The sequence below is a fragment of the Notothenia coriiceps genome, unplaced genomic scaffold (assembly GCF_000735185.1).
Source record: "Notothenia coriiceps isolate Sejong01 unplaced genomic scaffold, NC01 NC01_scaffold00007823, whole genome shotgun sequence".
In the NCBI taxonomy this organism is placed as follows: domain Eukaryota; kingdom Metazoa; phylum Chordata; class Actinopteri; order Perciformes; family Nototheniidae; genus Notothenia; species Notothenia coriiceps.
In genome coordinates, this window is record NW_011340524.1 from 19360 (window position 1) to 33106 (window position 13747).

The 13747-nt window shown below is 40.4% G+C and overlaps 1 protein-coding gene across 1 annotated transcript in view; it reads left to right on the forward strand.

The window, feature by feature from the left end:
- hdac4 (histone deacetylase 4) overlaps window positions 1-13747 on the forward strand; it is a 71937-nt gene that overhangs the window by 14497 nt on the left and 43693 nt on the right. The window contains exons 4-7 of the mRNA XM_010769810.1: window positions 2136-2286; window positions 4421-4541; window positions 6381-6499; window positions 13615-13743. Of these exons, the coding sequence (XP_010768112.1) occupies window positions 2136-2286; window positions 4421-4541; window positions 6381-6499; window positions 13615-13743 (520 nt within the window). The remainder of the gene's footprint in view (window positions 1-2135; window positions 2287-4420; window positions 4542-6380; window positions 6500-13614; window positions 13744-13747) is intronic.

The window sequence follows — 13747 nt, forward strand, 5'->3', positions numbered from 1 at the left end:
CTTACTAAGGAGGGGAGGCAACTATTAAATAACTATAGCCATCCTAATTGTCAGTTAATGGCTAAAGGTGCTCAACGACTTTTGAGGTGAACAGTAAAGATTTTATGTATAAATGAATAAATCCCTGTCCTAAACTCAGTCAGGCTTCTGAGGAAGAAACATAGCCACCATACTGCAAAATGAAAGTGGTAAATGAATAGTACTAGTATGCCTAGATAATAAACGAGTGTGCAGCTCTTGGTTATTGACTTACAAAGCGTTTGACACCGTTTGATCATCGCGTTAAAACGAGGCCTACTCAGTATTGGCAATATCAGCATGCAGTGGGGTGGTTTTGTGAACTACCCCTCTCTGAAAGGTCCCAATGTGTTCACCTTTTGATGGGCTTCTTCTGAGTGGTTAACTTGCTAATGTGTTCCTCAAGGTCTGTTTTTAGGTCCACTTTTATTCTCAAATATATATCAACAGTTTTGGTTGAAATGTGGATGAAGCTACTTTTAATTCTATGCGGACGATACGTGATGTAACTTGTGCAGGTCCTCCATTCAGGGAGGCGGTGTAAATTACAGGCTTTTTTAAACATTATTCAGACTCACTCTCTGACTAAAGCTTCTTTAATGTGGATAAAACCAAGATAATGATCTTTTCAAAAGCTAAAAAGACACCAGAGCCTGTTTTAGATATTGTATCTACGCAAGGAACAAAACTTGAAGTTGTTGCCTGTTAAAAATACCTTGGTATCTGGCTTGATGACTGTCTCTCTCTTAAACTTCATGTCAATAACCTGCTTAAAAAACTGAGGGTTAGGCTAGGTTTCTTTTTCAGGAATAAGTCCTGTTTCTCGCTTGAGGGCAGGAAAAGGCTAGTCACTGTGACCTTTTTACCTGTGCTGGACTATGGTGATCTGATGTATATGAATGCACCTGCCAACTACCTGAGCAAACTAGATGCTGCGTATCATAGTGCTCTGAGATTTGTCACAAATTGTAAAGCACTTACTCATCACTGTACACTGTATACCAAGGCAGGTTTACCATCACTCACTGTACGGAGGCTCAGTCACTGGTACACTTTTATCTATAAAGCTATGTTGGGCAAACTCCCGTATTATATCTGTTCATTGATAAAGCAGAAAGTTGCAAGCAGCTATTGTCTGCGATCGCAGGATATAGTCTTGTTAGATGTGCCAAGAGTAAGGACTGTCTTAGGTAAGACAGCTTTTATGTGCGCAGCTCCACTTGCTTGGAACAGTCTACAGGCAAAATTGAAATTGAGCATTTGTATTTCTCTGAATGTATTTAAGGCACGTATAAATGAAATGCTTTCTGACACTCTGGGTATTTGTAAATGTTGAATATGTAAATATGATATCCTCTGTTGTTTGTTTGTATGTCGTTTTTATGTTTCATGTGGAACTAAATGATGCAGGTCTCCCTTGTAAATGAGATCGATGATCTCAAGGGACCAATCTGTCTAAATAAAGGTTTGAAATGAATTGTGAGAGAAGTAAACAAAGACCCATGGAGGTGTTTCAGGCAGGTGGGAGAGAAAACTCCATCTGGAGGGAACTTTGGGACTATAGCCTTTGCAGACCATTTACATGCACAGAAAGACATATAACACACCATAGGAAAGGGATAACACCAAAAAGCAGAATAGGGCCTCTTTAAACAAACCAGTAGTGGCATTTTAGTCCAATATCATGCTCCAAATTATCGTTTAATATTGGTATTAGTGGACCAAATCCTATCCCTACTCTATATTTTACAAATAACTCTGAATCCATTCATTATAACGACTCATAAACACATAATAATCCAAATGTGTTTATATGACCATTACGTTGTTCAATGTTCAACCTGTTCTTTGCATCTGAACATGTTTTCCCACTAACTTGGTAAGAATTATCCCGAAGACTTTGGCAAAGCCCAGAAATCAGAGCTAAAACAGTAGAAACAAATCATGGATAACATAAACAGTAATAAGAAGGCATGCTTTTGTAAATCGTTTTCTGCATGAGGCCCAAAGTCTTCCAGTTTTGATAACGTTGCTCATCCTCTGTATAGTCCTTTACCCATCTTCTCTGTCTCCTTGTACTTTGTCCCCTTCTATAGTCTTGTGTCTCTCTCCACCAGCACCAACAGGACCTCCTGGCCCTTAAGCACCAACAGGAGCTGCTGGAGCACCAGAGGAAGATGGAGCAGCAGCGTCACGAGCAGGAGATAGAGAAGAAGCAGCGGGAACACAAACTCCTGCTGCTGAAAAACAAGGAGAGGGGACAGGAAAGTAAGTAACTGAATCTAAAAGTTGAACTACGATGGGATTAAAAGGTTTCGAGTTGGCTAGAAGCAGTAGTTTATCAAGAGGACGTTTTACAGAATCAAATATAAAGTGACCAGTTATTACTTTTTTTCCTATCACTTGGGTTCAAGCTGGAAATAAAGCATTCATGTTTGACCCATTATAAATTCCCTTTCCATCTCTTGAATGCTGCCAACATCTGCTGTAACTGTGCTCATATTATCACAGCAGGTGTCACAGAGACTTGGCCTCTCTGTCTCAGCACCTGTCCCAGTCAGAGCAGCCTGACCTCGCACACTTACCACGGGGAGTATCAGAACAACAAGGGAAAAACGGTTTCCAGCAAGACGTTCAAGTGGCACACACTTCCTCGTACAATATGTGTCATTTCGTTAAGGAAACAAAATAGCTTATTGGGTTTCAAAGTCAGGCACATGAACCAGGAGTCAACAACTTGAGAGGTAAAAGAAGCCCCTAAAATAGAACCATGATATCAAAAGTTGTTTTTCTTCAGCAAGCAATTACACATTTGCTACAAATAGTGAGAAACACATGCTGTCGGATGACCAGACTCCTTTAAACAAACCAATAGTTTAGCCAGATTGTGTAAATCACTTTTTGGATATAATATTGAAACACTGTGTATTCGCAAATATAGCAAATGTTGTTGCCACAACCCCAGACCTCAGTGAATATTTTGTTGTGTAAAAGCGATCATGACCAAAAGAACTAATGCCTCGAAAACCAAAGTCATTTTCTGTTATTTAACTTTAGTATTTGATACTGGTAGTCTCTTTGCTGTCAGGAGTCACACTGATCCTGCTGCATAATGCTCTCATTTTGCCTGACCAAATATTAATGTTCAAATAATCAGCCGTGACAAAATTCAAAAATGTTTCAGGCAGGAGCTAATTGATGTAGCCGATCTTCAAGCTGGGTCGAGCCAATTGATTTTCTTTCTCCTGTAATTGTTCTTTTACTGCATACATACTGAAGAAGGCTACATAAGAGACTAATCGCTATATGTTAAACACATTCTATTGACTAGCTGTGGAAAGGTGTCATTTAAATCAACTTGTCCTACCAAATGTGTTACTAAGTAGCTGTATCCACTTAATAAAGGACTTACAAACATGCTTTAAATGGAGATTGAACTCCTCTTAATGTAATAATAATAGTTATAAAGTTCACATCCCTGCTATAAAAAGAGAGATATTTTTTTTGTTAAAGTAGTACAGTTATTTAGTCAATAAACCGTTTTTCATTGTGAAATAATGGGATTAAAATGCTCTGGTGGTGTTTTTTGGGACAGGCAATGTGCTTTTTCAACAGCATAAATCCATTTAAATATACTTAATGGTATACCCACCACAATCATTTCCTGCCAGTGAAGCTCTTCTCCGCAACCATTCTGTGCTTTGCAAAGTGAGCCTGCCGTTTCACGTCCATGGAAAGAGCATTGGGTTGTAAACAGAGGAAGCTTTGTTAAGTACTGCAATAAATTGCATGGAAGGCAGTCTCATAAAAGCCAATTTCCTCCAGTGGCAATGCGGACATATTGAGATGTCAGCACTTTGAGCTGCACCATGATTCAGAGAGCATATATTAGCAGTTGTCGCGTACACATACTATATTTACCACTTTCTCCCTCAAGCCTGACACATCACCTGTTATTCCTCCCACTGTCACACTCATAGATAAACACACATGTATTCTCAGAACACCTCTTATTTCGGACTCTTTATTACACTCACTTCTTCTCTCTTTCGCTTTCACATCTCCCTCCCTTGACAATTTGTTTGTTGCCGTGAAACGAGGGTGGTAATTGAGAAGGGACCGCGAGCTGATTGAAACTTCTTCAAAGCAAGTCACAGTCACTCTCTGTGGACTTTAAGGGAAGACTTCTGCATGCAGCTACAAACTCCATTATCTGTCCAAATATGGATGGATGTTGTTATAATCTTTACGTTAGTGTCCCAGATTGGATACAAAGGCACCAAAGCCCAAATGTCTCAAGAAATGTAATACTCAAATGTTTTTTTTATGAGGTAATAAATAAAAAAAACTATACTTCCCTTTGTTAACTGAGTTGCCGATGTCTTTCTGTGTTTCCTCTCAGGTGCAGTCGCTAGTACAGAGGTGAAGATGCGACTTCAGGAGTTTGTCCTGAACAAAAAGAAAGCCCTGGCTCAGCGCAGCCTGAACCACTGTATGCCCGGAGACCCGCGCTTTTGGTATGGGTAAGTGTCAAAGCCCCCCACCGCTGGAACACCCATGACTTGGGATTGTGACTGGTTGTGAATGAAGAAGTGTTTCCATAACACTAACCCTCAACCTAAATCCACTCATCATGTCATCTTACAACCTGAAATAGGATATATTATGCAAATGTTCAGGTTAATATTTGTATTTTTTGCTTGTGACATATCTCCATGCTTTAATGTTCAAAAAGCTCTTTGATCTTCTCATACTGCCTGCAGCACCTCTTTTCACCCTCTGTCTGAAACCAGAGCCCAGTCTGCTCTGATTGGTTAGCTGGCCGGCTCTGTTGTGATTGGTCAACCATTCAGAGATATCCCCTCCACATCCAGATATGTTGGAGCGTTAGCCAATAATAGCGCGAGTTTTACATAGTGCTGTTTTAAGTGAAGCATAATAGGGCCCCTTTAAATAATAAAGGTGGATCCTTTCGATTGCAAGATAACATTATCTTTAGAGAGTCTGAACAACAACTCAGTTCATATCTATGGAATACTTTTAGACTTAAAGGAATAGTTCAACCTCAAGGTAATCATTTGTATAATAAACAATCACCATTTATTACGTTACATTCCTAAAGAAAACTGAATTTCTGGCATGCGAATACAAAAACGAGAGAAATTCTGGAATTTAAAAGAAACATATTTCTGCTAAAACACTTATCGCAGTTAAGTTCTCATCGCACGCACTAGTGTTTATAAGGAACTATTTCTTTTTTTAATGCATGTGTTTTGGGAAGTAATCAGCATAGGACTGAATACATTAGAACGGTGGTAGTTAAAGTAAAACAGGGCCATTTAGTTAAATTCATACTCCATTTTTGTGTTTTATTTTCATTGTGGAGGCATGCGAGAAAAACTTCAGAATTCATGGAAACAATGGGGATTAACTGATATACAGCTGGTCATTTTGTGCTTGTGATATCCCTTTAAAAATGATTGACAAGCTTCTGTTCTTTTTTTTGTCTTATTTATACTATTTTTTCGTGACCTTTAAATGTGACTTCATGATTACGGTATTCTTTTTCTGGTTTAAAAGAAAACATTTTGAAACCTTTTATTGCCGCTCTTTTAAATATCAGCCAGTATTATTTTGTTGATTTATTTATTAAGCCTTTTAGTTTTTGACATTCTTATTTAAGATAGAAAACAATTTCAAACTGAGAAAATATCAAGAATAAAAAAGCCACAACAAAGAACAGCATATCCTTGCCTGGAATCTACCAAGAAACGGTGAAGGAAATACTTTTGTTTTCCCCCCATCCATGCGTGTAGACAGTGATTGACAGCTGGCTCTCTTTGAGGTGTGTGTGTGTGTGTGTGTGTGTGTGTGTGTGTGTGTGTGTGTGTGTGTGAAGTGGGCTGAGAGAAAAGGCAATGGCACCTCTCATGCGTATTAAATATTTGAAGAGGCTTTAAGCAGTCAAATATATCTGCCAAGGCAGGAGATGATAGAACAATTGTGCCATCAGCGAGAAAAAGGCTTTTCCATCACTGTCACCAGCGGCACCATTTCTCCATTTCTTTCCATGTTTGTCTTCACTTCTTCCATACATGTACTTCCGTCTTTCCTCTCCTGAATCTCTTCCCTTCTCTGTTCGTTTTTCACCTCCCTCTCAGAAGAAAGTCGGCCTCTGTCCCTTTTCTCTGCTCTTTGTCTCTTTCTCCATTCCACCCACATTGTTGTGCACTCTCTGTTAACCTTGTGGAAGGAGCTGGAACACCTTTTGTGTACGTCTCAATGGAAAATCAGGTAAAGTACAGCCTGGTAAGCACACATATATACTGCTTTATTCAATACGTGTTTCTTTTCTTTTATAGAAAAACCCAGCACAGCTCTTTGGACCAGAGCTCTCCTCCCCAAACTGCATTGTCAGCCTACTGCCACCCAATGCTGGGCACATACGACTCAAAAGACGACTTCCCTCTCCGCAAAACAGGTACACAATGCTGCCAAGGTTTTTTTCTTTTTTTGTGTTATGGTTACTTTCTTAAATCCATATTTCTCCATGTATTAAAACCAGCCACCCACTGCATGTCTAGAGGGGAGTCATCATCTTCATTTTCCCTGCATTAGCAATTTAAATGACTTGTTGGGTTTCAGAGTCAGGCACATGGACCAGGGGTCAGCTACTGGAGGATTATAGGGAAGCCCTAAAATAGTGAAAAATATGTGGTATCAAAAGTTATTTAATGAGGTCTTTTGAGGGTCTTTTTCTAATGTAAATGAGAGAGAGAGGATATGCAAAGTCAAACTAAATACAAATGAAAACCTAAAACCAGTTAAAGAAATTGGGATTCTTTAACATATCAGGGAAACGTTTGCTTTTCTGATGAAAGTTAGATAAAACATCTACTTTTATATCTGTGTGCCAGTTAGATTAGCTTAGCATAAAGACAGGAAGCAGAAAACATTTTTTTTTTAACCTGCTAGCACCCTTAAAGCTCACCTCGCACATTACATCAGTTTTCTTCTAATTACTGCCAAAAAAACAAAGAGTATAAATGACAATCAGACCATTTCACAAGGGTTGTTAGCCAGACTATTTCTTTGCCATGACCAGCTGTCAGGCAAGAAGCGGACTTGTTACAGCCAAGAAACAGTCCTAAAATATCTCCCAACTAAAAAAAAATCTGGTTTTAAGGTCTTACCGTAAATTGATGTGGAAACTGTTATGACTTTCCTACTTCTATTAAGCCATTTGCTCCTTCGTGAGGTTTAGATATTCTGGTAAAACTAAATGTATTTCAAAACCAGTTGGCTATTCTCCTGTTTTTGATATTGACACGTCAAGCACACTCCATCACAGACTTAATATTCTACATCAAACCGTTTGACAAAATAACCCATAACTACTCTGCAAAGTGTCCTAGAAAGCCCATAAAAGCCAAGTTCTTGCCTTTTGGATGCATCACACTGTTATTTCTTCGTCCTTCTGTCCAAGTCAAGTATGGCCAGGCTGTGATTGTTCACTTAGCGTCAGCAGCTGCCTTGGCAGTATCACTGCCTGCTTTCACAGCTGGAGGCCGAGCTCTGTGTACTCTGCACTCCTGCACACCTGCCGCGAGCTGGAAGGAGGAAGAAGGATTTATACTGGCACACAGCGTCAGACGGCAAGATTCACTTTCAGGGACACTTGAATGTAGATCAGGAATTTCTAGGGATGTGGTGCTGAGAAATATTCACAAATTGTACAATTACCACCAAGTACAACAAGTACACTAGAACTGCATATCATTGTGCATACATGAAGAAATATAATTCAAGGTTTAGTCCATGTATTCTTAGATTTGTCATTTTCAAAACCAAAGAAAAAAGAAAACAAAAAGGTTTTCTGATAATGGTTTAACTGAAAAATGATTCCCTGTTTTTCATTGTGTTTTTCTGTTGAGGTATTGACACTAAAAAATGTAAGAATGTAAAAATACGGATTGAGATTTGAATGCAGCGTTCATCTTTTTTACGTCAGTCGAGAGACAGAGAGGGAATTCTGACATGTGCACGCATCTGGCCCGGCTGTTGAGGAACTGTTGTGTCAACAGTGAGCAGCCATACTGCAGATCAGATTAGACTCGCAGACAGAGATGAACTGTGTTCAAGAGGAAGTGAGTGACAGTAGTCAGCACAGTTGTTCGCCACCGTGACGATCAGAGCTGTCACACATGACGTTTTTGCCTGCGGTGACCCATTTTTCGAATGTAGGCATGTACATTCTAAATGTACGTTCCGAGGCGAGACCAGGCGCACACATAGTATTTTACAACAGGGTTCATTGTCCAAGTCTAAGAGGCTCTGTGATAATTGAGGAACACAGAGGGCCACTTGGAATGCTGAGGCAGGAAGTCTGTTAGGCCTTCATGACAGAAGCAGAATTGTCATGCTGACCCCTTTTGTCCCTTACTCTTTCACAAACTGTCACACACACACATTCCCATAACACACTGAAAATGTAGACCCTGCAGGATATCCACATACAATATAGCACTTCCATGTTATTTATCTGATCCAGAGCACAATGATCTGTATCAGACTCAAGAAACACTACAACATCTTGGCTCAAATTTCATAGAAGTACACTTGGAGAGCACAGACCTTATATAAGACCTCTAATAGAGTGTCACAGTGACGCGTCCTAAAACCCGGAAGTAAGTTAGCATTTTTACCACTTCCGGTTCCTTCGACAAAAAACAATGGAATTTCTCCATAGTATTTTCAAAAATAGCTTGAAATAAGGTCTGTGGTTGAAACACATGTTTTGTTCTACGACGTTAAACACATCAGCAGTGACCCCACTGGTGATTTTTGAAGAGTTTACGTGTCTGAAAAACGATGGTTGTTAACATGTGGCTGAATAGGGCTTCAGAAGTTGTCGAGGCCGTTTTACGTCATTACACCGAACACGTAAACACTCCCGCTAAGTTTGTTTTTCCCCGTGTTCTGCTTGAAAGCAAGTACTTGCCTCCTGCAAACTGTTAAAACAAACGCTTCAACTTGTACAATTTTGAATCTGTAGTTTTGAATATGGATCTTAAGTTGGCGTGGCGTTGAAGCAGCGACCCTGCTGTAGTTCGCGTCACTGTGGCACTCTATAATGCAATGTTAAAGAAAGAGACAAAATATGTGTGTACGCCCTTTCTTTTAGATATTCTCTAAAATGTATTGGATTCTTCTGTGGTGAATGCTGCTACACCCTTCCTTCAAGTTCATCTCCATGGCTATCAATTGTTCCTGTATTCCGGATGACAAACAGACGAATAAAACAAATCAAAAACCTAACATAACATTTCTTTCTGAATTCGAAGATAAATGTCTTTCAGAAATAACTAGGGATTAGACCTTTTTAAACACAACATCATTTTTAACCAATCATTTAAGTGTAAACCGATAAAAAAATAAACGTTATATATGTATCCACCATACTTATCTATATGTTGGTACATGGTAAGTAGACTGTTTTCATGTTATATATACCACTCAAAACACTTTCACAACATTCACACTTTCACATTTTTATACAAAGGCAGAAACTTGTATACAAGCTGTCATCTGCTCATCAGGAGAGATGAACCCTAACAGTCCATTGGCTATGCCCTCCGGACAGACGTTCTGATTGGTGGACCACTGTGTTACCTCCTGATCTCAGCCGCCCCTTTATGTATCTGTCTACCTATGTCCATCCAACCTGTCTATCTAATGCATCATCAACGTGATATTTCTGGGAAGCTCCACTGATGAGTTTCGGCAAACTACTCTATTGATTTCCATAAATCTCCCTCCCTTTCTGCCCTTACTTGGAAGAGCAGCACGGCTTCCCCCAGCATGAAGCCCGGGACTCCCATCTGTCAAAACAGATGAGCGCCTGATCAATATGTTTTGTATCGGAGAGAACCAGCTTCCTCCTCCACTCCCGATTGAAATATTAAGCACCACTTACAGAGACGTTTAATCTCGTATTGATATGTCATAAGATGGGTAGCAGAAGGGACTTCACTTTATAGTTTTAAAGTGTGAGAGTGGATCAGAGAGAACCCTTCAACCTCTTGAGCGCATATTTGAAATATGAGATAACATGTAGAGGTAAATCAGGTTTAGAGAAATGGCACTTTGTCTTTGTAGTTGGATGAATTAGTTCAGGTCACTTTCGGAATCCAAGTTAGAATATCAAAAAATATACAATGCTACCTTGGTTTCAGGAGTGTATTATTTAATTTCCTTGCTTCAAAAGACACTGACAAAAGGGTATGTTAAGGGTTCGTTCAAAAACCATCCTGACACTCTTCACTAAAATGAGTCTTGTTGCTTAAAATCGAGGCGTTGTATTCCTCCTTAGATTAACGGACGGCAGAGTTTAAATACATGAAATGAAATCTACAGATAACATCATAATAGTTGATTATGATGCAATGTGATGCCTTCCACAATATCCCTGTAAACATCAACTTGAAAATGTATGCTGTAGTTTTAGGAAATGTAAGCTTGTTATTTAGCTAATATTTGTTATCATTTTGGCCAAACTTTAGCACAATCACTGGCAACTTTAGCACAATCACTGAGCTTGGCGCTCCACTGCTACTACTCGGAGGAAGAGCCCAGAGTAAGTTTTGCCACTCAGAGAGTTAGCCCTTCTGAATATTTGAATGGCAGATACTAAAAAAGTGCTCCAAGTTTACAAACCCACCCAAAATCAGTCTCCGAATGTGGCAGGAAGTTGGACATTCTTTGGTAAATTCTGTTTAGAATTGCAATTTTCTGGGCCGTCAATCTTGTAAGTAGACTAATAAGGCTTGTTGTTAACCTTCACCAATGGTTTCTACTAGAATGCATTAAAAAAAGGAACTGCACAAAGGCTCTGCAGTGAAGGGAACGGGGAGCTATGCCAGAGGAAAGAGAGGAGTGGGGATTTAAAGGGAGGGGAGGGGGGTAGATGGAGTCGAAGGAGGGAGAAAGGGCTGCAGTAAAACGCTAGCATCAGCAGTAAAACCAGTCTGGGCCCTCTGCAGCGAGTGTGTTCGCACGTGTGCACACTGGTGTGCTTTTGCCCAGTCGGCACTAACACCCTTCAAAGTCACTGCGTCCTGAGGCGAACACCCCATGGCGACCAGTGCCCAGCAAACACACACACCTCCTTCCTTTACTGTCCTCCTAACCTCCCTCTAACCTTCCATTTATCCACTCCTCCTTTTAACTGTCCATTTCTTAATGACTCAGGACACACAAACACAACCTTGACCACCCCCCCTTCCTCTATTCCATTATCCTGGGGTGCCTTATCGTTCCTCCTCTGGCTTCCCACCAGATTGACCACAGTTTTTGTCACCTTTGCAGCCCCACTGTCTTCACAGTGGAGGCTAATAATGTTTCCTTTCACACCAGGGTAATATTTTTAAGCATTGCAAATGTTTGTTTATCCTTTAGCGCGTTTGACGGTGGCAATTCCAACAACAAGACCTTAATGGAATAAGCATAGTAAGAATTAGGGATGTATCGGAAACATTATCGAGTATACAATACATGTTTATTGTCTATCTAAATATCTATACAGTCAAAACTAATTCAAATGGTACCATCATTCAAATTCCTCTTTAACTTTGTTAATTGTGGTTTTGTTCACGATCACCTAATATAAGCTGTATTTTCAGCCCCACGTATATGCTCTTCCAACACGCTTTCAAATGATGTTGAATTATTGGCTTCACAAACAACCACTCGTTTCTACAGCAAATACCAACAATCACAAGATGTGCATGCATCAATTAAAGTTAAATTAAACACCGAATTATTTTGCTACATTAATATAATTCCCAGTGCGATAGACTACAATTAAACTTGAGAGCACTATGCTGCTTCTCTCAAAGTCTTCCCCTTCAAATGTCTCTTGTTTAGTTAGTGCATAGCATCTTATCCTGACCCTCTCCACCTCCTCTTAACAAAGACTTTGGAAGAGTGCCCTTCACTAAGGAGAATGCATTTTTTAAATAATCGAGTTTGATAAGTTCAACGGCATGTTCCCCTAAAAATTGAAAGTGCATTTGAAAAAGTACTTTGACATTATGAATTCACAATAGGTCATCTTATCCCCACCAACCAGGTGGTGTACTGAGTGCTTGAAGTAGAATACAACTCATCCTACCTTGATAAGTGTTCAAGGCTACTGTACATGAAGGGTTTTTAATGACCTTGAATAAGACTTCTAATAATAAATCACTTCAGTACACAATGAAGAATCAATTGCTTCCCCTTGCCTCTACCAAAAAATGCCAGCTCCTTCTCTGAGGCTAACGTAGCGTGGTCTTTTTGATACAAGGTCGTGGGATGAGCATGGGGTCAACTGTTGGTTAACCATCCATCCCTCATCTAATTGAACGGAAGGAAGCCAGCGGAGGAGGGAATAAAGCAGCCCGTGTCTGGGGTAATCTGGCAGAGGGACACTAAAGCAAGATTGTCCAGAAGAGGTCAGGTCCTATTCCTGACCCGACCAGATTCCCAGAATACAGTATACTGAATGCTTGGCTCTTCTCTATTCTACCCGTTTGTGGCCAACAGCTTCACTGCAAATCCAAAAAAGGATACACAGCCCCCAGAAAAATACAACTGGGCTAACACGTATGCATACAAACACACATGACAACAGGCAGTGGCAGTAATTGAAAGTGTCTGGAAACAAGCAGTGTTCCCTGGCAGAGCGTGGAGAGAGCATCATTAAGCGTGGGGTCAAGAAAGCTGCCAGTTGGCTGCGTCCACTCTTGTCGCAGCGTTTCCCTCTGTCACTCGATGATGGCAAACCTCTGCTCACGGATCTGTCGGCCAACACATACAGTGTGGCCTATAGGGACGAGCTTGTTAGCTCCACTACGTGCCACTGAACAAGCTCCCACTTGTAGGCCACAGCAATCTACCACGAAGCGCTGTGCCCCGAGCGACACTTTAGAGAGAATCTGTAATTTACACATTTACAGGGCTAATTTTGGGTGTAACTCATTCATATTATTAGAATGGGTGGCCCAGTTAGGAATGTAATATTTAACCCTGCCATTGCTTAGCTCTGCTTAGTTATATGCTAGAAATCCCTTGCGCTGACATTTGCGGATTTCCGTTTTTTCGTGAAGGAAAATCTCAAAATGAAACATGCAAATTAATGAATAGGCGTTTTAACGGTGGAATGTAGACAGACATGGCCAGGAAACTTTAGGAGGGTGGCTGACTATCAGTCTGAGATTTAGATGGGAATTGGCTGTCAGTTGGCTGTCAGCCGGCTGGCCTTCAACTTGGTGGGGAAAACCTTGGTAGGTGCATTTATAAGTGAAAAATAATGCTTGTATCAGCCCCATTCATCTGATATGATCTAAAATATAATGGGTTCTTCCTTCATCAAGGTTTTATGAAAATAGGGCTTTTTCAGTTTTTTCCCATATTCATGCTAACAAACAAACCAACAAATCGTACTGAAAACGTAACCTTTGTCGATGTTAAGAATGCCTCAACTTCTTTTTGTCCTACCCTGTACGGAAACGTCTTCACCTATAAAATGAATTCTCCATCTCTTTTTCCCGTCAGCCTCTGAGCCCAACCTCAAGCTTCGTTCCCGGCTAAAGCAGAAAGTGACAGAGCGCCGCAGCAGCCCGTTACTCCGAAGGAAAGATGGTCCCATCACTACTGCCAAGAAGCGTTCCCTAGACGTGGCCGGTAA